At 35.6% G+C, this 26,808-nt stretch overlaps 2 protein-coding genes across 13 annotated transcripts in view; both read left to right on the top strand.

Moving 5' to 3' along the window:
- The window catches only part of stxbp5l (syntaxin binding protein 5-like), a 168,486-nt gene extending 153,487 nt beyond the window's left edge, over window positions 1-14,999 (top strand). For all 12 annotated transcript variants that reach the window (XM_038275456.1, XM_038275457.1, XM_038275459.1 and 9 more), the window contains 5 exons: window positions 566-929; window positions 5,624-5,789; window positions 6,360-6,471; window positions 6,684-6,904; window positions 11,817-14,999. In XM_038275456.1, coding sequence (XP_038131384.1) covers window positions 566-929; window positions 5,624-5,789; window positions 6,360-6,471; window positions 6,684-6,904; window positions 11,817-11,858 — 905 coding nt within the window. In that variant the 3' untranslated portion in view covers window positions 11,859-14,999. The remainder of the gene's footprint in view (window positions 1-565; window positions 930-5,623; window positions 5,790-6,359; window positions 6,472-6,683; window positions 6,905-11,816) is intronic.
- A 1,732-nt stretch (window positions 15,000-16,731) lies between these two features.
- On the top strand, window positions 16,732-26,653 carry poglut2 (protein O-glucosyltransferase 2). Its single transcript, XM_038275447.1, has 10 exons — window positions 16,732-17,141; window positions 19,429-19,634; window positions 19,706-19,911; window positions 20,821-20,898; window positions 21,133-21,305; window positions 22,936-23,173; window positions 23,659-23,868; window positions 25,824-25,913; window positions 26,032-26,136; window positions 26,525-26,653. The coding sequence occupies exons 1-10, from the start codon at window positions 16,954-16,956 to the stop codon at window positions 26,540-26,542; spliced, it is 1,512 nt and encodes a 503-aa protein (XP_038131375.1). The 5' UTR covers window positions 16,732-16,953; the 3' UTR covers window positions 26,543-26,653.
- The last annotated feature ends 155 nt before the right edge of the window (window positions 26,654-26,808 follow it).

The raw sequence follows: 26,808 nt of genomic DNA on the forward strand, positions 1-26,808 counted from the left end.
ACTCAGGAGTTCATAAGGTTTTGCAGTTCGTTTACACATGATTAAAACAGAAGCAGACAGATGTGCATTGCTTCCTGATTTGTCAGAACTAAGGCAGGAATACATATTTCAAGGTGAAAATTATTTAATTGCCTGTCTTAAGTAATGTGTGTAAAAAATAAAAAAAACCTATAGCTATTGCGATTTAAGGTTCTCAGCTGTCCATACTTTCAAGACGTCACTGTTCTCAAATTTACGATGTAAAATGAACTAATACATGCTAAAACTGAACATTAAATTCATCTTCGCCCCTATCCATTTCTAAACTTTTTCGATTGATCTCAATCTAAGATCAAATGTGAAATGTATGTTGTCATGAATTCCACATTGTGGATTAATGGCCTTATAGAAGTGAATATTGTGTTTAATTGTGTTGTATGGCTCAGAATGCACTTGACTAAATGAAAAAGTACAACTCTAACATAAACTAGAGCACTGCATCCAGCAGTTCAATAGAGTTTGTATTTGTAGCCATTGAAATTTTGGTCCGCTTACCACTTTTTTTATATCTATCTGATCGTTTCAGGGGCAGTCCTAATGTTGAAAGGCTCTGTGCTTCGTTTTGCTTTCTTGGACTGCAATGGAGCTCTTATTCAGAGCCCATATGAGGTTTGGAGGGACCTGAATGCTCCAGAGGACCCTGATCGACCAAGGAGGCGCAAGCTGGTCCACTTTTCCCCATCCTCTTCCCAGGATGCCTTTGGGGAAGGACATTTGGCAGTGGTGTGCTCTGAGAGGCAGGCCAAAGTGTTCCTGATGCCCTCACAGTCTTGCCTCTTTGTCCACAACATCACAGAGTCATCCTTTGTGCTCCGAGCAGATGTGGTATCTCTGTGCAACAGTGTGTGTTTGGCATGCTTCTGCGCTAATGGACATGTCATGACACTCAGGTACAATCGCCACTGCTCACCAGATTCTACATATGGATCACACAAACTTATCAGCAGCTGTAGCAGTATTAGGTGCTTTAGCATAGAATAAAATTCGCTTGTTTTTTGTAAACACACTTCATATTGATGAGCCTCAAACTACAGGAGGATCTAAATGTCCTTCTGTAGTTTGAAGCTAGTTTTATCATGGATTACCTTTTTAGATGTAATAAATGATAAAACTATATACATTAACCATATTCAGGGTTTTTGGCACATGATTTTAAATAAGTAAGGTTTTTATTTTCATGTGTCCTATCTCTTACTTGCATACACTGCACTTTATAAAAGTAATACAAGTATTTAAATTTTGTCATTTTACAACCACAAATGTTCAAAGTTCCATAAAATGTTTTTTTGTGTCTCTCTTGATTGTTTTTTTGCTTTGTTTTGTTTTGTTTTATTTGTGATACATCAACACAATTCCAACTTTTAAGGGGGGTTGTCTATTATTGTTTCAGACATTAAGAACAGGAAAATGTTTTCCATTCTTCTTCACAAACCAATCCAAGTCAAGCTTAGTCAGATAAGATGAACAGTATCTGTAAAAAATAATACAAGTCATGCAACAGATTCATAATTGGATTTCAGCAAATAATTAAGCTTGGAGCTTTTTGTTGTAACTCTTGTTGTATGCTACAGGTTTTGTCCTGCTGGAGGAAAAAATATACCTCACCTCTTGCCAATCATTTGCCACCACTAGAAGTTGTTCTTCCAGGGTTGAAAGCCATTTACCATTGGTCCAACAACTCACCATTAACTGCCCCTACTGCATAATGTTACCACTTACATGTTTCATAGTAGGGATAGTTTGGGCATGTCTGTCATGTCATCTTAATGGCTTGAGGGAAACTGCAAATTAGACCACTTCTGGCTTTTTTCAACGATGAATTTCTTTTTACCACTTTAAAATTAGACCAAATTTGTGAGGCACATTGATGAGCAATTTTAGCCATTTTATTATGAGTTTATTAATAACTGTAAAATAGATTATAGTTAATAATTTCTTTAATCAATGGTAAACATCACTTAATGTTTGTCAAATGGTTATAAATGACAGTGTGCTTAATTACTAGGTGTTATTAACGGCTTACCTTTGTGACTTGATGTTTGGACCGGCTGTTAAAATTGAAGTTGTAAATGTCAATAACTTTGTTTACAATTAAGCAGAGTTATAAATCATTAACCACAAAAAAATATTTGTCTTTCTCTAAGTTTTTAACTCAAAGGCAGTTAATTCAGTTATTGGAGACAATCTGTCACTGCTGTATAAACTATCACAGACAACCATAATTAAAATAATGGTACTTTTATTGAACCTAATAATCCCTGTCACCGTAGTATTATGTTTGATAAACTGCAAACTCTACAAGCTACTGGAATTAAAACAGAATACATTAAATAACCAGTAAACATAAAAGGGTTCCAATGAGTCCTCGAGGTAGAGTGTTTGATGATGCTCAATTCATTAGCGTAGCTGTTGTGATGCACTGAGGAAATGTCCATCAGTTTAGCAGCATGGATGATATACTGCAGACAGAGGTGGAACAATAGATTGTATTAACATGCAACTCATTCATTGATAGCAGTTCAATCAATCAGCTGAATCAAAATCAAATTATGGACAACTGCCAATAAGCACAATGCATTTGATACGACAGCATTGATGCTTCTGTTGTCAAGGAAACTGCTAGCTTAGCTGCTAACAGAGCTAATCCACAGCTAACGAAAACAGGCTACAAACATGATACCACAATCAGGCTAAATCTTGCACGTTAGCAGGATGTTAGCCATAGGCCAGGAGCCAATGGATGTTAGTCCATGCCAAAAGTAGGTACCAGATCTGCTCGGGTGGTCAGATCTGCTTAGGGCCCTCCCCTTTCTTACAAGGTCATCATATGGCAACTCCACTTGCCCAAACTATATAGCACCTGTTTCTTAAGAATAAAATCTCTTTTGGAGTCTCAACATATTATTACCCATATTTGCTATTATTTAACATTTCAATAGTGATCTAAAGTAGCCGAAAGTAGAAAACAATCATTCTCAGTCTAGAGGGAAAGCACTAACTTCTAAGACAAACTGAGTTCTGCCATTTACAAGGTGACAAAAAAAGTCTTAGCTTATTTTTATTCTTTTTATTAAGATCTGAGGGCATAGAAGGACAAATGAAACATCCTAAAAAAATATTTTCATAGAGATTTTAGACCAAGAAAACAACAGTTAATCTACTTGTAGAAAATGAACGCTTGTCATTGACGCAAAGTTAGAGAACCAAGAAGGATCCAGTTGGTGGGCTGCCAACAAGCTATGGCGGGTGCCGCCCACAGTCCCCAGATGCTGCAACCCCAGAGGACAGAGAACAAGCAGGGAACCAAATCCGTGCTGACATAAGAAAATCCAGTGGGCTTATCCAAAGCCGGGGTTGAGGACATGTTCAGGATTCAGGACCAGTAGATCAGAAGTCCGAAGAGGTTCAGAAAGGAAATCCAGGTTGTGACAGGAAGCAGCTCCAATTTCAGCACACAGGCAGAATCCAGCAGAAGTCCAAAAACAGGTCAGGCAAACAGATCAGACAGGTAAAGACAAGCTCAGTGGTTGAGAGGCAGAAGAGGTCAGGATTAGGTCATCAGAAACACAGAGGTAACATTGAATCACTCTCACCACTGGCTTGAGAGAATAATCAAAACCTGATGACTGGTTAGAGAGCTGGTTAAATAGAAGCAGGAGCAGGTGGATAAGATGAATAGTAAAAAGTAAACAGGTGGAGATATGCAGGAAAATGAAATGAGTAAGCCAGTCATCAGCACCAAGATCATGACAAATTCTACTCACCTTGGCTAGCCAACCTTTTTAGTAATAGGAAGATTCTTTATTTATTGCTCTCTCACAGTGGGGGGGAAGAAGGGGCTCTGGTCTGGTTCCACTGTGTCCATGGCAGCTTAGAAAATTCAGAGTCAGCTCAGTACTGCACAGGTTATATTGCAGAACCTTAAACCTTTTGATCACTTACAGACCTTGTAAGAGAGCGTCTTCCTGATGCACTCAGTTTGCAAGGGTTCCTGCTCACTTACATGAGGAGAAGGTAGTCACAGCAGCTTGGTGGATTCATGGGCTGAGAACTTGCTCAATAACGCTGGAGGCAAGCAGGGACTCAGCGGTTCGTGGGTCAGGAACACTCACAGAGTAGAAGGCATCCTGGGCACAGCATGTCAGGTCAGGATGGAACGAGGTGCTATTTTAGTCAATCAGTCGGAGATTTAAATGCCCCTCATCCGTTGTAGAAACAGGCAATATCAGCAATGGTGATGCTCGCTTTTCAGCTCTAAGTTTCTTCAAAGAGGGATGCAATCATTTTTTCCAGGAAAACTGACCACTTTTTTGGAGTTTTCACCACATATAAAGGGATGTCCAGCTGGAATGTTTGTCTCTCCATTGGATCCAAATGTAGGTCTGCTGGTAGAGAAAGAAAAAGGGTGTTTCAGTAGTTTCAAAGGTCCCAACAGGGTGAGTTTTAGGATGTCAAAGGGATGGCTGTGCTGCAACACAGCCATAACCTGATCCTTAACAGTGAAGTTGTAATTAGATCCACAACAACATGGCTAATAGTTGTCAACATATTGGTACACCTTAATTGTGGATCTCTGCCTATCTACTGTAGGGCTTTTAAAAGCTCCTTTAAATAATGTTTTCCTTTCCCATCCCACCAGTTTAGGTAAAACAGGCATGCCTCTGTAGCATTACAGTTATGCTGTGCTCTTTACTTTTTTTTATTATAATTTCCTAGTGCTCCATGAGACATTTCAATCTTGGGATTTAGTTTTAGAACCTAATTCATTTTAAAAAAATCTCCACAACTTTTACTCTGGCCTGTCTTTCGTGTTCATAAAACAGATTAAAATCATTAAAACTTCACAGAACATCTCAATCAACACTGAAATTAGGTTGCAAAGAGGCAGATTACAATAACTTAGGTGATTAGGTGATTTCTAAAGGTAATAGGTTGCACTGGATTTCATCTTTGGTATCGGAGTTAAGTAAACTTGAAACCTATTTTTCAGATTGTATTAATCAATACACTTGTATTTTTTTTATTTTTCATTTTGTTTTTGTTTTTTAGTTGACCTTCATGATTTGTTTTGTTCCATAAAATAAAATACAGATTAAGCTCACTGAGTTTTGTGGTTGTAATTTTACAAAATGAGGGTGTTAATAATTTTGCAAGAAATTTAGTTTCAGTTTCAGATCAGAACTCTTAAAATTCACTGCATAGTGAGTGTTTGAGATCCCAACACTTAGAAGTATAGCTGATTGGTTTCTTTGATTTTATGGTGTATATTGTATATTGTTCAGGTCATGAATATTATAATACCATTTGGGAGCTATATCTGATTGCACACCAACTTTCTAGTCTTGTCTCACACGTTTATTTGAAAGTATACTGTTCTCATAATTGAGAGAATCTGCTTGTAGAGATTAGTCCTCATGACTCAGCTGGAGGCAAATTGGTTCTATTTGAATATCTGATTTCCTTCTCACTGCTGGGTACAGAGTTAGCTGTTACCATCTTTGGGTTCCTACAAGGTATAACTTATATGATCGAAGCTTTCCCCTGGTGTCTAATTTACTTTTCCCTCCTGTCATTCATCACACAGTTTGCCCAGTTTAAGACCGCTGATGGATGTCAATTACCTGCCTCTGACAGACATGCGCATTGCAAGAACCTTTTGTTTCACCAATGAGGGGCAGGCACTGTATCTCAGCTCCCCAACAGAGATCCAGAGAATTACATACAGCCAGGAGATGTGTGACAACCTGCAGGTGAACACTGTATATCTATCTATCTATCTATCTATCTATCTATCTATCTATCTATCTATCTATCTATCTATCTATCTATCTATCTATCTATCTATCTATCTATCTATCTATCTATCTATCTATCTATCTATATATATATATATATATATATATATATATATATATATATATATATATATATATATATATATATATATATATATATATATCTTTGGATACAAAACAGCAGGGGTGCTGTAAAAGAGCTTTATCCATTATTCATGCCATCGTTAAAGTCTGCGATGAATGGTGGGTTTAGCCATCAGACATCATGTTTCCCATACATGTTGCACATTTTCAAGAATGTTTATATCATATGGTTTTACTGAGTGAATGCTTTTACTGAAATATGAGAATCATCATAGATAATTATTCAACATGTGAATGTGGATTAATTAATGTGATGCTGCCATAGTGCCATCTAGAGGTAATGGTCAGGAGAGTTTACTAGAGACTTTATAAAAAAAAAAAATCTATAAAAGAGGTGTTTTAGCTAAGAATTGTTTTTTACTTTGTTTTTGTTCATTACAGGAAATGCTCGGGGAGCTGTTTACTCCAATTGAAACACCAGAAGCTCAAAACAGAGGATTTTTAAAGGGGTTCTTTGGAGGAAATGCCCACACATTCGACAGAGAGGAACTCTGTGTGTCTTTTTTTACTGTTTTCAAAAACTTATTACACAATTCCATTATACACTGCAGTAAAGATCTCAGCCTGTGCATCACTAATAATGAAACATGAAAGAAATAACGCTTTAATTATTAATTTAAAAGTAAAAAAAAAAAAAAAAAACACAGTTAAAATATCAATGCTACCACTTCATTAAAATCTAATTTCACCTGATGTTGTTTCCAGTTGGTGAAGCAGCAGCTGGGAAGGCTTCTCGGAGTTTGGCGCAGCATATCCCCGGTCAGGGAGGTGTAGAGGGAATGAAGGTTGCAGCCAGTGGAGTAGTCGGTGATCTGGCACGGGCTCGCATTGCTCTGGATGAGAGAGGCCAAAGGTTGGGGGAGCTGGAGGAGCGAACTGCCTTGATGATGACAAGTGCAGAAACGTTCTCCAAACACGCTCATGAGGTGAGGATGAAAGGCAAAATTCCAGTTTAAAGGTCTGCACTTAAGGCATGCATTTTTTCAAAAAAATATTTTCTATACTTTATTTCTTCATTTTTTTTAAGAAATTGGGATAAATTATTGTCTACAGCAACCAAAACATTACATATCTATTTAGAGTCATTTAGGTGCTAGAAGCCTCTCACTCACAAACTTGCCAGTTTGATAGTTCATTTCAAATGGAATATGCTATTTGTATTCTTGAGAGCTCAATAATTTTAAAGTACAGTAAAATAACATATTCTATTTCATCTGTATTACATGGTCTAATTCATAGGTCTAAAGAAATGTTCACACTATTCTATGTGAGCTCTAACATCTTAAACTCCTAATTTATTTTTTGACAACAAGGCAGGGGGAGCCTTGATGTCCAGCTTATGAAATACATACATTGTTATGTAGCATGTGCATTCATAGCACTGAAAATGTAATTATCAACTAGTTATTGGTTTCTACACTTTGTTCAAATTGTGATTTTGAGCGTTAATGTTGCAATTTGTCTGATTTCTCAGATCTAGTATTGCAATCCTGATGTCTATGTTATATGTTTTTATTGAGAGCAACAGACATTCAAGTCTTATAGACGATTATACAACTTACCTATCTAAAATTTGCATTTGTGTCTGATTTGATCCAGTCAACTTAAACTTTTGCTTCTGTCAACATTCGTTTGTTTTTTGTTTCATAAAATTTTAACCTAATACTAGAAGGTTTTCTTTTTTTCACATTACACCCACATCATTCAGGTCATTGTTTCAGTGAGGCTCAGCAAAATAATGTCCGACCAAGCATTAAAGAAAATTACGGTCCTGCCTTAGATTTAAAGAAATATGCCTCAGACATAAAATGCAATGGCTAGTATTTCATCGGCTTTCAGCATTGCTCTTTATCTTGCCGACAGCAGTATTTAGAGTTTAGCACGCACAACGGTTCTCATTTGTCAAAGATTGTATCAGAATCTACTAAAAGATGTAAGGCCAACAGCTGAAAATATAATGCCAAAATATTTTTCAGACTTATCAAAGTGTCCACACTCACAAAACAAAGCACATTTTCCTAATAATTCACACCTGAGTGCACAAAGCTCCACGTCATGATCAGCCCTCTACACGCCTATAATCCAGCATAAATGGTTTAGGCAAAGCACCACATGTATGTCTTTGTGTATTTAAATAGGACACCATATCAATGTTATTTCATTGTTACCAATGGCAATGAAAGCAAGAAAAATCTAAATGAACTCAAGGCTGAAAGTTTGTTAGGGAGATGGATACATTTAAGTAGACAACTTTTATTGTAATTTTGTATACAGAGAGTGTATACAACTGTTACTCCCTCAAGGTCTAGGAGTTCTGGGGAGCTAACATAAAAATGTGACCAGAGCAAATAAGTGGAATGTACTATGATTTATTAAAAGAGTCAAAACACAATACAGCTTAACCCAATTAATACAAAAGAAAAGGGCAAACAAATTCAAGATTTGGTTAAGTGCAAATTTAATTACAAACTGTCCCAACCAGTCAATCTAAGTTTAACTCAAAACAACCCAAAAGAAAAGACAAAGGGAGCACCAATCCTCCCCAACACAAGCTTCTAGCTTGAACAAGTCCACGTAAGGCAGATTCATGAAAAAATATACAAGCTAGGTCAAAGAGTTCCAACTTCCCAAAACAGTTTGAAACCAAAGGTGGGGGAACAGCTTAACCAAAACCTTCTTCCTACTAGCTGTACCTCAAATGAAAGCTTTCCAGGAGCTTGTATATGGTGCAGGTGGGCCTCATCAACATCCTGATTGGCTTGACAATCTTCTGCTGGTCCAATCATGTCACTGCTCCTCTGCAGCCTTCAGGCAGCCAACAAGGAAGATTTCTGTCAGAGCTGAACCTGCATAAGTAAAACAAACCTGCACAATCCTTAAAAGCCAGGGGCCATGACAATGCTAAATTTCATTTATACAGCTTTCAGACAGTGAACGAGCAGCAGCTTATCAGTTAAAAAAAGACATTTCCATTCATAAAGTGCAGTAGTGATCAAATGCAAAAAGTGTTGGAGAGACATGGTGCAAAAAGGCATTGATATGCAAGTTTAGAGCAGTGCAAAAATAAATAAATATATATGGTGCGAAAATGCAGGAGAAAAACATTTGAGCTGAATTCTATTAGGTATGATGTTATCAGTGTGATGCAGAGTCTTAATTTGTGACTTGATTTGCAGTTATTTAGATGGTCATCATGTATAGTTATGTTTGACCTGTGGAAGTACACTCCGATATTTGATGCTCATGATGGCTTCCATCTATGATTGTTTAATACAAAGTGACACTGAAAGACTTGATCTGGCTTAAATATTTTCACTTTATGGTCTTTGTCTGTGTTTTCCCCTTTTCTCCAAAACATGTATATGCCAGAATACAGTTTCAGGCCGCGTTTTGTGTGTAATAAGCTTGATAAATCAGATACTTGGTCCAGGGCACAGTTTTTTAACACCTAAGTAAGTGAATATAGCTGTTCTAGTAGTTGGTCAAAGTCACTAAATTGGTGATATCTTTGTTATAATGAATGCTGTAGGATGAAACAATGTTGCTGTGTGGGAGCTGTAAACCCTGATCTACTAAGATACCAAATAAGGAGCACTATATTGCTTGTGCAGAAAAACTGCAGGTGTAATTCGTAGGCTTGTTGCACAGGATCTAGCAAAACTGCAAGTGCAACTGATAACAGGTGAAAAAGTGCTTGGATCACCCTATTTTAATACATTTTTGGAGAGCAGAGTGGATTTATTTCACCTGTCCCAGAGGCAGTCACAATTCTCACCATTTCTGGGTTAACATAGCATGTATAATAGCAATAAGAAAAAGATGGCAGGCAGAGGACAAGCTAAATTACCTTCTGTGTTTGTCTGAAATGAAAAGAAAATAATAATCTGGACCAAACATCTATAAGATGACTTTGAGGCGCAAACATGGCAGAATAGCCCTTTACATCTGATTCGTTCCAGCTGTCACAGTCTGTCAGTTATTGTATCCAATTCTGACCGAGAAAAAGCTGTCTCATATTTTCAGACATCCCTAATGCACATTTTTTATGAATGTTGAATTTCTGGAGGGTTTTTCTCACATTACGACAAAAGTACAGAGTTAAGTTTATAAAAAAGAAAGGGGGAACAATGGTTGGTCTGCAAGGCAGCACAGTTTTTCAAAAAAAAACAAAAAAACAACAACATTTCAGCAACTTACTGGAATGATCCATCAAGACCAAAGAAAGACCAAAAAAATATAACAGTGCTCAATGGAGGATATGTCTCTCCTACTAAAATTTCTCACAGTCCAAATATGTTGAGACACGCTTGAAATATTATTTTTTCTCTTTCATCTATCATTGCTGCCATATACTTTGTTTTTGTATCACTGCTGACATTTTTGCAACTGACCTTCAAACATAATAAAGATGCAGAACTTGCACCTATAATCTGCTTCAGGTTTGAAATAAGTTATTACATTTGCATATTCTCCTTTGCACACCATAATAATTAACATATGATCCACATTTTCATGAAGGTAAAATCTTAGTGCTGCTGTCATGCTCAGTTTTCTGTTTGAGTATATAATCCAGATTCACATAAAAGGACCAAAACAGGACAATAGAAATGGTGATTATTTCCTGTGATTGTTGGATCAGCAAAAAAATGCTATACAAAGACCTCAGTGAGAGCTTTGGGATGAAAACATGTCCACCACAGCACCTAGTGCTCGTTAGAATAAATGGGATTGAAAATGTGCTTTCACATTTGAATCTTTAAAATTCTTCAAATACATCAGAAACAATCACAAAATAATTGCTGGTTGATTTTCAGAAATAAAGATTCAAAGAATGCGTTTTACTACAAATTTTAGAAAAAATAATGGCAGGAAAGTTAAAAGGGCCTGTTCTTCAGATGGCTTGCATGTTCTTAAACATATGTGCATGTGTTCCTGCACAAACAACAGATCTTCAAAGAAGGTGCAAAGTGATTTGCGCCTCCAATAATATGCAGATCATATTGTAAAGACCAAAGCGCTCAAATTCATGAATGCAGGTGGGCACAAATTCATGCAGCAGGATGGCAGACAATCTTTATCTAATTAAACCAAAATAAAAAAAAAGAATAAAATATATGAAAAAAAGAATATATAAAAAAAATAGAATATTAAGATTCCTGCAAAAATTCTCATACTCCTTGCAACCAGGATTTAACAAACCATGAAGCATGGTCATGTTGTTACTATTACACCTGTTCAAATATATATTTTTCATGCTTCTTTTTTTTTTATTAACCTTACTTATTTGCACAGTTTATTTTTAATTATTAAGTATTATTATGGTTATTTTAAAATCATTTTTATGTTAACTACCTCCAACTAAAAGGCTTCTTTAATGGCCACTCTTAACTGCATTTAGAAGATGAAATATGCTCATTTTAATTAATAAATAAGTGGGCAACACACCCAAATTTAGCATGTACTAAAGACAAAATGCACATGCAACTTTGTGTCCCCTCTGAATTATAAAAGATCAGGCCCTAAGATCAGGGAGCTGCAGCACGCAGTACAGTCTATTTCAATTTTTCATTGCAAAAGGTGAAAAAGACCCTTGTTTGTTTCTTTTTTTTTTGCACAGCTGCATGGTTCTAAGCTAATAGTGATGGAACTTGGACTTGAATTACAAAATCCCTGACAGATTATTTTTCTTTTATATGGTTGGCTAAATGAATTAATGCTGACGAAAACAATCCTTTTATGTGTTCAGTAGTAGTATAGTAAAAGAAACCACTGAATATTCAGCTATTTCAAATATTTGATTTCCCGACATTAAATGTTTATAACTCTTTGTTTTTACAGCTGATGCTGAAATGCAAGGACAAGAAGTGGTACCAGTTCTAAAACCAGGATGCAAGCACGAGGCTGACGCTGGCCTGTTAGGAACTTCATCCTGCAGCAGGACTTTCACATGTGAAACGAAAGCAATCAGAAGAGACATGATAGTAACTTTGTCTTTCCCGCTTTTAGAATCACCTGCGTGTTCTTCGGTGTCACTTTGCTGAAGGACAAGCATGGGTTTGTTTCTCTTCTAGACAGGGGTTGATACAGACTGTTGGAGAACGCCAATGTTTGATGCTCTAAAGAGGAACCTGGAAAATTCCAACGATTCTGTGTGAGTGTCTGTGCGTGCGTGTGTGTTTGTCTGAAAGTGAGCTCGTGTGATAGGGTTTTCTGGATCTTACTGTGTAGATACTCAAAAGTTATGAAACCAACAAGAAATGCATGAAACAGCAATGGATGAGTATTAAAAATATCCAACTGCCATATTAAAAATCAGCATGCTTATTTAACAGATTTAAAATTATGACGAAAAGAAACTTTTATTTATGATGTAAGCCAATGACAGAAACTATGAAAATCTTTATATTTTTGAGATACAGGCAAAAAATATATATATATATCGAAAAAGGGAAACGTATAACTGCATTGCTATTAAGCCAAAATATGTTACTTTCCCTTTTTTTAAATTTAATTTCAGGTTGATTTTATTAGTATTAGTAAGCAAATATTACTTGATACAATATAAATGCACATGAATAACCATCTACACAACCTTAAAATAATGTAATATTGAAACTTTCTTATAACTTTATTTACTCTGGGCTGCACAGTGCAAGTTTAAAAAAAATAATAATAACACTTAACTCTGCTCATACCCAAGTGTTTTCACTTTTTCAGCTTAGGTTACAAAGAGGGACATCTCAGTACTCAAAAGTTGTATGAAAGCAGAAACTGGAGTGACTTAGGATAAGGAGAGTCTATTCTGAATCGTGTGTTTATATCTGTTGTACAAACCTATATACAATTTGTGTGCCATAAAAAGCGAGTAGGAGGAATGTTATCACTGGAAGCTTAACAGGAGGAGGTAATGTGTGGGAGGGATGGATCTTAAAATAATACACAGGTTTTTTTTTTTTCTCTATCCATGTGAGGGCAGAGGATGTTTTTGATATGGTTGAAATGGCTTTGAGGCGAGGGATCCATCATGTTAGAGGGTGACATAAGCATTTGCTAAAGAAACAGTTCAGTAGTCTTTAAACCAATAAGCTTTAATGCTTATCTTTGCGTTTGTTTAGTTTGGATTCGCTGAAAAAAATATTTTTTTACTTCAGACTGAATTAGATTGTGTTTTGTTCAAATATAAAATACTTCAATTTGTCAAATCTGAAGATAAATTGATTTACATGAAAAGGAAGTTCTTTAGAACACAGTTTAACACATATAACATGTCTCTGTTCTTAAAAACACAAAAGAGAGAATCTTATGCTTTGTTTGAATCTACAACCATTTTACATTGAGCAAAAGCTTAAAAATGGGGACAAAAAGATGAGCGTTCCCAGTGCACCACTCATGCAGGTCCGCTATGAGTGTTTATTTACGTCCGTCTTTAACTGCTGTTCTTAGATGTCAGTATTAAGCAGGACTTTTTTTTGTTGTGTGCGTGTTTAAGAAAGATTTCACATATGACTTATTTTCTTTCATTTCAATCAAAAGAAAATTGCACCCTCCCTTCTCTCTACAACGCATTGATGTGCATTATTCCATGTGAAGCCTAAACAGACATTTCCTCTCAACAGAGCAACATGCATGGAGATATAACCAGTTTCTCCAATAAAAGTGTGAGCTTGGATCAGTTACATCTCTGCTGTCTGTGAGTAGTGTGACTGTAAACAGTTCAGGGGAAATAACAGTATTTTTTTAGTGATGTTCAGATGTTGAGTCAGTGAGGGAAAAATGTGTATATGTGTAAACATTTGCAGCAATTTCAACTGAAGGCAAAAAATTTTTTTTTTCTTCCCTTTCAAGATTGTTCTTACTGACTATGAAAACCTTGTGTCTCAGTCAAATATTTGATGGTTACAGCCTCTTCACTGTGGGCGTATGTATTTTTAAAAGCAACTAATGTTTCATGATACATGGTTGTGTATCAAATTGTGATTGTGTTGTACGTCAGTGGGTAGCCACACGACACAGACTAACGGCGTCAAGCGAGAAGGATATTTCGTACTTGTGTACTCGTCTGTATTTTAAACTAATCTGAAAAAGAAAAAAAAAGTTATGGAGTACCAACTTTCATCACTCACACGCTAGTTCAGGACATCAAGCTTAAATTAAGTTGCCATGGTCATCTAGAGGCCACTCTCATGTGCAAAATCCAAAACATGCTGAATTAATTTAAAGTCCGAAAAACAAATATACAGACTCATGTCAGTCATTTCCATCAGCTTTCTCAAGCTGCTGAGACATTCCTTAGATATACACAATCCTCAAACACAGGTGCTTTAAGCTAACGATCCTGACATTTAACAGTAGAACTACATAGATAAAAGAAAAACACCCCATTTCAATCGAACATCTGGGTTGACATGTAATAATAATAATATTAATAATAATAATGATACATCACTCTCCTATCTCTGTACCGTCAGTGACATTTGTACTTTGTGCAGTTCTTTCAGTGGCAGACAAATTGCATTAAAGAAAACAAAACCAAAATTCAAAAAGGTAAAATAAACACACACACAAAAAAAAACAAAAACAAAAAAAAAACCGGACTTCTGCTTACAGGGTGTTTTGTTAAGATTTCTTTTTGTTTAATTTGCTTTTTTTTTGTTTGTATGTTTTCTGTTTTTATATCTACTGTACAGTTTAACTTTGATTGAAGAGCAAAACACTCACACACAAAAAAAAAGAGAGACTCTTGGGATATTTTCTGTATTTGTTCTACCTGTTACTGCTGGTACTGTACTATCTGGTATTCTGGCTGTCTAAATCACTGGAACTATGTAGTTCTCCACTCTGTAGTATGCTGTTATGGCAATTATTTGGTTTTTCCCAATAACGGCGACAACGTTTGTCTTATTTCAATGGATTCCACTTTTCGTTCTTGATATATTCTAGTGTAACAGAAACTACTTGATTAAAAAGGTCTGAAAATATGTTGATGCAAAAGCAAAACTGAAATAAACATTGATTGATGTACACACTGGGACACCCTGTTTGGTCACTAACGCTGTCATGTTCCTTTATTAAAGTGAAAGACAAATATTAGAGGTAAAGCTATAAACTGTAATAGATGCAAATTAAAACATTTACATTTTAGAGCCTGGATTCCACTTTTAATTAAATTGTAACAGATTTAACATTAGAGGCTCAAATGTATGCATAAAGTTTCTAAGACTTAGACAAACTTTATTTTCATTTTGTATGCAAAGAGTGCAGTCTGTGACATAGAGTTTTTTCAACATTCCTGGAGTGAAACATGCTTTAAATGATAATCTTCAAATGTTCCAAATGGGTGAGTTTCAAGAAATATTCCAAGTGTGGTTTTGATATATCTGGAAACACTGGGGCACCATGCATGGTTCGAGTAACAACCATCTGATCCAGCCTGTGCCAAGATGCAAGCATGGAGATGTTTTAGGGGCTACACAGGAACTTTGAAGTCCTACCATTAAAACCTGATCATCTAACTCTTTAGGGTGCTTTCTACCACATTTGCACTTCTGTAGGCTGAAATTAGTTCTTAATCTTGATTAAACTGACCCATATAATGGCACGCATGTTAGCACTTTTTTTTTTTACAGTTTATAAACTCTTGCTACTGATACCAGATTGGACTTAGGTTTGCACTTTGCTTAATTTGACATGTGAATATGCTTTTATATGAGCCATTCCTTTGCATCAGCAGATGTACAGTATATATTGCATTAATATGCTGAAATATAAAGCTTTACCACAGTCCCAGATCTTTTTAAGCTCAATTCACCCTCCTGTTTAGTCTTTAAAAACAGCTCTGTTGTAGCAAGTGTTAAGATGTTTCTTTTTCATTTTCAAATTAAGCATAAACTATAAACTGCAGCATGCACTGTCTGAGATCCTTGGTCTTTATGCTGCTTTTTGTTCAGTAAAGTTCTGGGGCCTTCACCGAACAACTGTATCTACACAGGAAATATGTTGATTGGGAATATTAAAACAGTCGGTGTTGGTGTATTTAATAAAATCTGATTACTAAGAGTTTTTATTCAGTGTAAAATTGCAAACAGTTCTGACAGCTTTTGCAGCTGTTTCAGCTTCCATTGCTAATATAATTGATTTTATGACACAGCTTGAACACAGCTAAATTGTGTTGACATGCTCAGATAGCTCTACCTCTCATTGAAAAGTAATGAGTTGTGTTCCAATATTACACTTTGAAACTCATTAAGTCAAAGAAGCACCTCAGAATGGTTCAAGACAAGCTGTCAATTTTGGATCAAACTTTTTGGAAGAACAAAAGTCTAAAATAGTTGTAGTAATAAAGAGTTTAACTGCACTTCTGATTGTGTCTCATGAAATCAGTTGATTATAGAGTTAAAAGGTAAACATAATAATTTGATATTGTGTTTGAATGTACTACATAATGAAAGAGAAGCATTACCATCTACACTATAGTTACCCTAGTCACTGAGCAAAATTAAAAGATGCCTGTTTTAAATTGATACTTTGCACCACCACCTATTCTATAGAAAACTCCGCCATCCCCGCATTTAGCTGTGTCATGTGACGGGTAACGCAAAAAGAGCAGACCCCGGGCAAAGCAGTAACGTCTATGCAGAGGATGACTTCCGTGCTGCTGACCAATGAAACGTTTGCCTTGGATTCTGTTGGTCGTGGAGCCAATCGTTACCGCAGTTCAGTGAGGCGAAAGCCAATAAGAATGCAGCTTTTTAAGGTCTGAACCCGCCTCTCCGCAGATTCCTTAAGTTTAGCTGAACTGAAGAAAAACAAACCTTAAAAAGATTGTAGATGAAATATATTAGAACCGACATGTAATATCAACAATGTATCTGCTTCATATAGCGTGTGTTTATGAAAACGGAGCAAAAATATATTAATACGCTGGCCGAATCTTCCTCATGTTTTTTAGTTCAGTGAGGAAAGCAGACCTGGCGTTATGTCTGTGCGACTTTTTCTGCTGCTGGCTTGTAGTTTGGAGGAGTTTAGGTGCACAGTGTCTGGAGAAAAGTCTGGCTCAGTTATCAGTGCGGCTAAAACGTTGGTGTGGGGTCCAGGGCTGGAGGTGGACATCGTCCTCTCGGCTCGATTCTTTTACATTCAGGCGGTGGACAATTTAGGAGGAAAGTAAGTATTTGGGGCCCAGCTGCTCTGCAGATGTTGGCTTTGTTCCTAACTAGTTCCACTAACTCTCTGTCTATCTCTATATGTCTCTTTATATCTGTATCAAAAACCTTCTACTAAATAGTCATTTTAGCTATCCCCCACTTTTTTTAATATATTTTTTCTACTTAAGAAGAAAGATAATGTTAAAGCCAGTCGGGTTTAATTAGTTAAAATCCGTCTCATCTTATGAAACTAATCCAATCACAATCCATTCTCTACAAAAGTATAGTTCAGAGAGACCCACGTTTATGGTCTGTTAAACATTTGAGTCCACTTTATAATAAAATGGATTAAAATGTTTCAGATTTTCAATCAGATTTACATATAGGGTAAAGTTTATGGAGGACCAACTCTGCCATATTTAAAAATAAATACAGAAATAAATAAATAAATGCTCAATAAAAAATAAGCATACAATTAATTGCCCCCCAAAAATACAACAAACAAATAAATGTAGGTAGAAATTAAATTATACACTAAAATATTAATGTATAAATCTCTTATTTATTCTCTTTTGTAATAATTACCTTATTTATTTATGTCCGTTATAATCTTCAGCTTTATTTATTTATTACTTATTTTTTTAAGTATTTATTTATGTGCATGTGATAATATTTGTGTCTGTTTTATTCTTCCTTTGTATTTTCTTTCACCCTCTTTATTTCTTCAAAACTGTTTATTTCTGTCTGTTGTTTTTACATTAATATATGCATATCTGCCTCATGATTCAAATGAGGAATGGGTGTGTCTTAGAGGATCAATTAATTGTATGCTTATTTATCTATTGAACATTGATTTATTTCTGTATTTTTAAATATGGCAGAGTTGGTCCTCCATAAAAGTTAGCTTGACTAAATACAAAACATGTTTTGAAATATATTATTCATTAAATGAAAAAAGATCAGGTATAAACCAACCTGTCCCTCCTTTAGAGATGATAATAGTAATTATTATATGAACCCTAAGAACGCTTTAATTGTTTAAATGTTTTAATTTGACCTAGCTGAATTTTCAAGTATGAGTAAAATACATTATTATGCTTGGTTTCTAGAAACTGAAAAAGAAAAAATTAAAAAGTCCTAAAATGTGACATTAGACTTGTCAAGGAATATTATACTCTTTAAACTAGGGCTGCAACAATTAATCGGATTAATCTTCAACTAATTTAGTAATAGATTAATCGTTAATTGGATTATATAGAGACTCTAAAAGATGCCTTTAGCTGACAGAGCGACTCACTTAGAGCAAAAATGAAACCAAATTAATAAGAAAATATGTAAACATTTTGCCAGTGGAAAATTTTTTGTTTCACCTGGTATAATTCCGTACAAAAATCTTTAACGAATCTTTAGCTATCCAATTATTAATCGATTAATCGAAAGAATAAACGACAGATTATTCGGTTTTGCAAAATAATTGTTAGTTGCAGCTCTGCTTTAAACTTACTTTTAAATGTAGTTTATTTAATTGAATGTGCATTTTTTTATTTAGCCATGGATTTATTGATGGATTGGATGGATTATTAATTGTCTTTTGAATATAAGAGACCCTATCAAAAAATATGAATTAATATCTAATAAATAATTTTAAAAAAAATCCCCAATGTGTGGGATCCAACATGTGTTGGCTATTATAAGTGTCAGGAATTTGCACCTTTAATAATACAAACACTGCCTTTTTTTGTTGTTGTACAATTTACCAGTTTGTCAAATCTATGGTCAACATCTGTTTTCATTTTCGCAATGATAGCAATAATAATAATAAAAAAAAGCAGTTTTTAAAGCACATTGAACCATTTTAACTCTTGTGGATCTTAAGATTCCATCACTTCTACTTGTTATTTCTTGAGAAAAGATGTTTTTTTTGTTCGGTAATGTTGTTTAAATTGTCCTTGTTAAAAATAATTGGCAGAAATATCTCCTCCAGTTATGCTCATAGAAATAACTGTTATTGTATCAGGTGTTACCAACTGATCATCCTTTCTGGTTACAGTTTCTTTTGTTCTTTTTTTTTCTAAAGTAAAAATTTAACATTTGATACCAAATAAAGATGTGGAGGGATTGAACTACAGGTAGTTTTGTCACATTATTCTCCAAAGACGACCCCTCAAGGTTTCATGTTTAAGGTGAACACTCTGGATCAGTTTCCCTCATTTCCCACATAGAGCAACAATAGACTGGATTTTAAACAGACAGTGTTATGTTTGGCTATTATTAACAGCTAATCTTTCTATGTACCAATGTTTCAGTTTAACTACATCACCTGGAGAGAAGACCTTTGAGGTAAAGATAATCTGTCCAACAGAACATTTCACCAGGATCTGGACTCAGGTTCTAGATCGTCGGGATGGGTCGTTTTTGGTTCGCTACAGAATGTACGCCACCTACCGTGACCTGCACATCCATGTTCTGCTGGGTTCCAAGCATGTCGCAAAGTCGCCCTATATTCTCAAAGGTATACCACAATTCCACTTTAAAGATTAATGATGTGAAACTTTCATGATAATTCATATTAAATCTTCCCAGGCACAGTCTACCATGAGGGCTGTGACTGTCCTCAGCCGAATGGTTCTCTATGGGAGAAAAACATGCACTGTCCTGAGTCCTTCGCCCAGATCAACAGAGATCTGTCCCTTTTTGCAAGTGTGGATCCAGATCAGAACGCAAAAGAGATTCCACAGCGGTTTGGGCAGCGACAGAGCCTCTGTCATTACACAGTTAAAGACAACAAGGTACATTTTTCCTCTGACAGATGGATAAAGACAGAAGATGCATTTAAAAGTAATACAAAAACTCTTGCTTAAAAATGGTAAATACATTTCTTTGACACAATTTTTATAACCCATTACATATTTTTTTCAAAATCACAGCCACAAATCTGTATTAGATTTTAGAAGATATAAAAACACAAAATATAACATGATTTTAATTTGGAAGTGATCTGTGAAAACTGTGCATAGCCATCTTCAGCTTTTATTTGCTGCAGTTTTGGCAATAAGTTCACCTGCACACTTAAAAGATGAGATTTTTACATATTTTCCAAATTAGCTCAGTCTCTGTGGGATTGATTTTTAAAGATTGGGATGCTTTTTTATAACCCTTCCCTGATTAATCTCCACTTCAGGACTGACCTATCACCTTTGTTCCTTATTCTTCATGATTCTGTTTTACAATAGTTCTGTAGCAAACCTCGGAGATCCTCATCGAACGGTACTAAGAACTTATTTCCTTCTGGGTTAGGCCTGAGGGCTTTTGTTTCCACAAGATTTTAAATAATGGCGTCAGAGTTAAATTGAGACATCAAATATTTTTTTTTTTTTGTTAGGTTTCCAAACCATGTGCTCTTTCGCTTCCACTCCCCAATCATCAGTAATGCATTGCTTTTCTCCATCACATAACCCCAGAGCATGCATTAAGACTGTGCTTGTAATTCAATGAAATGTTAAAAAAGGCCCTGTAGATCAATGGAAATTAGATAAGAGTATTTTTTCCCAAACATGGCATCTTTTCAGAATTCAATTTGCTTGCTTTATAAAAAAAGAAAACAGAATCAACTTAAGCATGCAGTCTCTGATGCTAACTACATAATTTTGGCCAAACAGCTTTCCATATGCATCTTTCATCCTTTCTTTTCTCCTCAGGTCTATGTAAAAACATTCGGAGAACATGTCGGTTTTAGAATCTTCATGGATGCCATCCTTCTCTCGATCACTAGAAAGGTAACCTCTTACAGTTAATGTCCTAAAAATAATAATTTGATGTCATGATCTTGATTAAATTGAAACCTCTTTTCTGCCGCTTTTTAAATCATGCATTTATATAAGAAAATTCATTAAACCATTATGCATAACCTTCTTCTTAATCAGTGCGACGACTTCTCTGCACAGTACTTGACTTTTAACATAATCAGACAGAAGGAGAATGACTGATATTCTACTAGTGTTTGTTTGCAGGTGCGACTCCCTGATGTGGAGTTTTTTGTCAATCTTGGTGACTGGCCGCTGGAGAAGAGGAAACCTACTGATAAGCTTCATCCCATCTTTTCCTGGTGTGGCTCAAATAACACAAGAGACATAGTCATGCCCACTTATGATCTGACTGAGTCGGTCCTTGAGACCATGGGAAGGTAAGGCTTTTAATTTCAATTCAATTCAGTTTATTTCCATAGCGCCAATTCACAACACATGGCATCTCAAGGCACTTTAAAAGTTTGATTAAAAGTTTTCTATCTAAGGAAAATCAGTTGATTGCATCAACTCATTGACTTGAATGCAATCCCTCACACTAAGCATGCTTGTAGTGACAGTGGAGAGGAAAAACTCCCTTTTAACAGAATGAAACCTCCAGCAGAACCAGGCTCAGTGTGAGCGGCCATCTGCCGAGGCCGACTGGGGTTCAAGGAGACAGAAGCAGAGATACAAAAAGCAGCTGTAAAAGGCGGCCCTGTCCAGGAAACACACAGCCAGGCAGATGAGCTCTGAGCCAGCTCCCATGTCAGAGGATGAAGAGAGCACATCCAGCCAGTCACAGAGAAACAGATCTCCAATATCTATAAACAAAGGTTTTGATGGCAGCAGCACAACTGATATTTCTCTCCAGGATGGAGTCACAGTCAAACAACAGCTTTAGCTTTTAAAAGCTGTTTAGCACTGGAGTGACCAGGACTAATCTTTATATTCAGTAAAAGTTTGCAGGCTGATTATTTTACCCAATCAGCAATTTATACTGTCGAACTTGGAGGGCCCTCTTGGAAGTTTTGGAAATGAAGCTGCACACAAAGCCCCCTAGTTTAGCTCGAGGGACTTTTTCCTAAAAAAGAAAAATTAGGAATAGTAACTTTTAGCCTTTTTTTTTTATGTCTGAAAATAGAAAAGCTAGAAAATGGTATCTTACAACAGATACTCTGTCTTCCGTGCCTTTCAGTTTAATATCCCTTTTGACTTTTTTACATGTAAAACACAAAATTCACTCTATGCTGTATTTTATGATAGACCAGGGTTCATACCCCCTTTAAAAAAACTTGTTTAGATCCACAACTGTTATATATCCTTAAAAAAATTAAAACTCATGATTATAGATAAATATCTATTATATGTAACTTTAATTTTCAATTAAAAAGAATAATAAAACTAGAACACCATTTCTCAATTGTTCACAGTTCAGTGTTAATGATAAGAAAGCAAGGTTTGTTTGAGCTCCTGGCCCAGCTTCTCTCTCCCACCTGGTTCTGCTGGAGGTTTCTTCCTGTTGAAAGGGAGTTTTTACTCTCCACTGTTGCTACATGCATGCTAAGTGCGAGGGAATGCAGAGAGTCAATGAGTCCTAGCAATCAACCGGTTTTACTTAGAAGTACTTTGAAGAATATGATTGTGTTAGCTTTATAAATGAATTTCATATTTTCTAAATGCAACTTTTCTCTGTGTGAGTCTCATCAGGTTGAAATATTAGCAGCTCCAGTTTCAGCTTTAGTCCTTTAGCATTATTATTAACACAGACTAGCACATTTTTGAAGACTATGCCAACATATTTAATGCAGGAAGGGGAATAAAAAGGCAGAACATAGCAAACTTATTCTACTGGACGATCAGGTTTAAACCATTTTTAGGAATAACTGACTTGTATCTAATTTTGTGGCTTTAACAATCACTGATTTAACAGGATTCAATCACTGTAAACACAGTAAAATAAACAATATTTGAATCTTTTTCTGGAACACCGAGATATAAAACTCAGTTTGCTTTTCATCTAATGGTCAGAGTAAGCCTGGACATGATGTCTGTTCAGGCCAACACTGGGCCGCCGTGGCCGGAGAAGAACGCCACCGCCTTCTGGAGGGGCCGGGATAGCCGTCAGGAGCGCCTGCAGCTGGTCAAGCTCTCTAGAGCTCACCCTGACTTTATAGATGCTGCTTTTACCAACTTCTTCTTCTTCAAACATGACGAGAGTCTCTATGGCCCGCTGGTCAAACACGTCTCCTTTTTTGATTTCTTCAAGGTAAGAGTCACAAAGCTGCATGATGAAACATTGTTATTTTATAAAATGTCTTAAACTGATTAATTATATGTAATAAAATGGTGAACAGCATTGAAAACTATTTATATTCCTATCATCCTAACTTTATTTGTTTTATCCCTTTTAATTGCTTTGCATCAATCACTGTGATGTTTTCCTTTCTTGTGCCCTTTTATCTCTTATTCTTAAATCTCATTCAATAATTTTACTTTCAGTATTGTTGCCAAATTTTCCCTTTCCTTTGCCCTTTTCTCATTTATACCGTCTTTTTTTTTTCTTCCTTCCTGAAGGAATCTTATTACTAATTCCAGCCTAGAGTAAAAACAACTAATAAATAAATATTGGATGATCTGTTTATTAAATAAAAAAAAGGTGAAATGGTTGGAGAAATATTAACTATGCTGAATTAAAACTGTGGCAAAAATTATTTGTTTTCTTGTTTTCTCTCCTTTTTTGTTCACCTGCAGTACAAGTATCAGATAAACATCGACGGGACGGTGGCAGCGTACCGTTTGCCCTACCTACTAGCAGGAGACAGCGTGGTCTTAAAGCAGGATTCTGGCTACTATGAGCACTTCTACAATGAGCTGCGACCGTGGGAGCATTACATCCCAATAAAAGCAAACCTGGGTGACCTGCTGGAAAAGATCCAGTGGGCCAGAGACCACGATGAAGAGGTGATCGTATGTTGGTTAATTATGGTCGCAAAAATGAATGGTGTCATTATGATTAGCCTTTATGGACTGTTTTAACGGTCAAAAATGTCCTACAACTATCAAAAAGGCACACTTTAGCTTTTACAACAGGACCAGTTATAAATGAGCTGTTAAAACATCATCTGAAGGAGCAGCGTAAAGGAAGGATACAGGTCCTTATTGGGTCTGTTAAATAATGTCCACATTAATTTTGCAATCCATTTCTTCAGTTTGCTGTGTAATGCTGTAGGCAGCCCATTTTACAATCTATTATTCATGAGGATAAATCTATGAGTTGCTGAGATTTTCTAATGCCACCATGAGTTAACTATAAATGTCGATCAACAAAAGCTCAACAAATACAGTGCCTTAAAAAATCATAACACCTCTTAAAACGTAGTCACAACATATTTTTTTTTTGTGTGTTTTAGTTTTTTGTTTTGTAATTTTAAAATCAGAGGTGTCAAGTAACGAAGTACAAATTCTTTCTTACAGTTCTTAAGTACACTTTTTAGTTATCTTTACTCCATTACTTTACTTTTCTTCCTACTTCTGACTTCTACTCATTACATTTTCACACAAGTATCTGTACTTTCTATTCCTTACATTTTTAAAACGTTACTCGTTACTCTTGACTTCAGTTTAATGTTTAAAAATATTTATTTCACATCATGTGCGCCATCCAATGCAGATCATTGGCTCCATCCACATCTAGTAAAAACTAGTGTAATTGGATGAGTCATATAACGCAAACACTCATTGGTTAGCTAAAGGAAATCATCAGAAGCAAGCAGGTGTTCTTCAAACTGCAAACCTGAATTGTCTATGCCATGGTACAATGTCGGATTCAGAAAAAGATGTTGAAATGTCTGAAAGGTTGGACACAGACGAGAGCGTATCGGGAGATCAACAAGACATTCCTCATCCTTGGAGCTATCTCAAAGAATTTTTCGAAATAGTCGAAAAATTGAGCTTTCAGTTCATATAGTGGCATCTGGCTGTTTGTTTTAAAGGTTACTTTATACTTTTATAATTTCAGTAGTTTTTTGAGCACATACTTTTTCACTTTTACTTGAGTAAAGAGGTCAAGTTGATACTTTAAATTTTACCAGAGTGTTTTTAAACTGCAGTATCTATACTTCTACTTAAGTGTAGTTTTGACACCACTGGTTAAAATTCTAATCAAGCACAATTAGGGCTGGGTATTTTCGCCTGAATCGATTCGATTTTTGATTCATACAGTTGTAAATCAATTAATTTCGAATCGATCTGTTTTTACAATAATGAAAGTGGTTCAACTGTTTTTCAAAATGCTCATGTATTTTATTTTTTCCTGTCATATTAACCACCAAGTGCAAACTTGTAAATCAAACAGTTTAAACTTGAAATGTGAACAAAACTGTCTCAAAAGTGCAAACTTGTTTGTGAAAAGTGAAAAAGTAAAGCCTCACTTGAGCGAGCAGACGTGTGATCTGCATGAGCTGCATTATCTTCGCTGCACAAACCACATTTGCAGCATTGTAACAACTACAGGGTGTTTGCTGGTCGGCCCCCATTTGTTAATGTCTATATTTGCAGCTGTCTGGCTTGAAGTAATCATGAGTGCATCTTTCCTGCTCATTTGATTGTGAACGTCACGCGTGTCACTATAAAACTAATTGATCTCATTCCCTAGACATCGATTTTGCAAAAATTTAAAGGAATCGATCCAAAATTGATTAAATAATTTTTTTTTTTTACCCAGCTCTAAGCACAATATATAGTTAAAATGGTGGCAGTTGGCAAAATGTGAAACATTCGAAGGGGTGTGAATGCATCACATTCCTGTCCATTTTAATCCTGATGAAAACACATTTTTAAATTCAGCATCTAAACTATGTTCTTGAAATGCAATTTTTCTTTAGCCCTTTTTTAATGTAATTTTTATCTTGTTGCAGGCAAGGAAAATTGCTCTGGCAGGACAACAGTTTGCACGGAATAATCTAATGGGAGACAGTGTATTCTGTTATTACTACAAACTTTTCAAGGTATTTTCCATTTATTTTGTCCTGTTTTCCTGCAGTAACACCAACCTGAAAGCACCACAGTAGCTTTTGTGAAGGGTAAACTGTATTCATACTGTCCTTTTTGTTGTGCTTCTTGTAGGAGTATGCCAAACTTCAGATCACAGAGCCTAAGGTTCGAAAGGGCATGGAGCTTGTAGAGCAACCCAAAGATGACTTGTTCCCATGTTCCTGTCACCGGAAAGCGGTAAAGGATAGCAGCAAAAAAATCACCATCAATAAATGTACTTATTTCTGTTGTAGAGACCATAATAGATTTATTTTGTGATTAATTTGCTTTATTTACAAGCGTTACAAGTTCCAGAAAGTAAATCTTCAGTAGAAACTCAGCTTGATCATAATAGGACACAATAAGACTACTACACCGCAGCTTCCTATAAGAACAAACTTTTCATCTTGCAGTATTTGGCTCCCTCTGCTGTATATGAATTGCCATTGCACCTCCACCCACGTTCTGATGATTTAATAAAAAAAGTTGAAGTGTTTTATAGGCATCTTATGTAGTTTTTGGTATGATTGTTCCTGAGTTAACTAAACTATTTTCTAATGATGTTATTTGTCTTTCCCTTTTGCAGGTAAAAGATGAACTTTGAGAGAAACCCATGATATCTGAACCCAGCAAACAATTTTTCAAGTTATGATTTATTATTATTATATGAATTACATTTTTTTAAAACATTAAAGATGTTTTTATAAATGTTGTGTGGGTTTTATTTCTTTGCAGTTGTTCTGTATGTATACATGTGAAAAATATAGATCTAAAGTATAAAACCATAGCGAATTTAAAGCAAATGTAGTAATGCTGCTGTATTTGTGCAACAAGCAAAAAGATAAAAAAAAAAAAAAACATGCATATTAT

The sequence above is a fragment of the Cyprinodon tularosa genome, unplaced genomic scaffold, assembly GCF_016077235.1.
Source record: "Cyprinodon tularosa strain WSP-4 unplaced genomic scaffold, ASM1607723v1 ctg96, whole genome shotgun sequence".
Taxonomy (NCBI): Eukaryota; Metazoa; Chordata; class Actinopteri; order Cyprinodontiformes; family Cyprinodontidae; genus Cyprinodon; species Cyprinodon tularosa.

Excerpts from the sequence above, each read along its gene's own strand:
- poglut2 (XM_038275447.1), top strand. The coding sequence starts at position 16,954 with ATGTCTGTGCGACTTTTTCTGCTGCTGGCTTGTAGTTTGGAGGAGTTT. Across the intron at positions 19,912-20,820 it reads ACACAGTTAAAGACAACAAG|GTCTATGTAAAAACATTCGG; the intron begins GTACATTTTTCC and ends TTTTCTCCTCAG. Across the intron at positions 20,899-21,132 it reads TTCTCTCGATCACTAGAAAG|GTGCGACTCCCTGATGTGGA; the intron begins GTAACCTCTTAC and ends GTTTGTTTGCAG.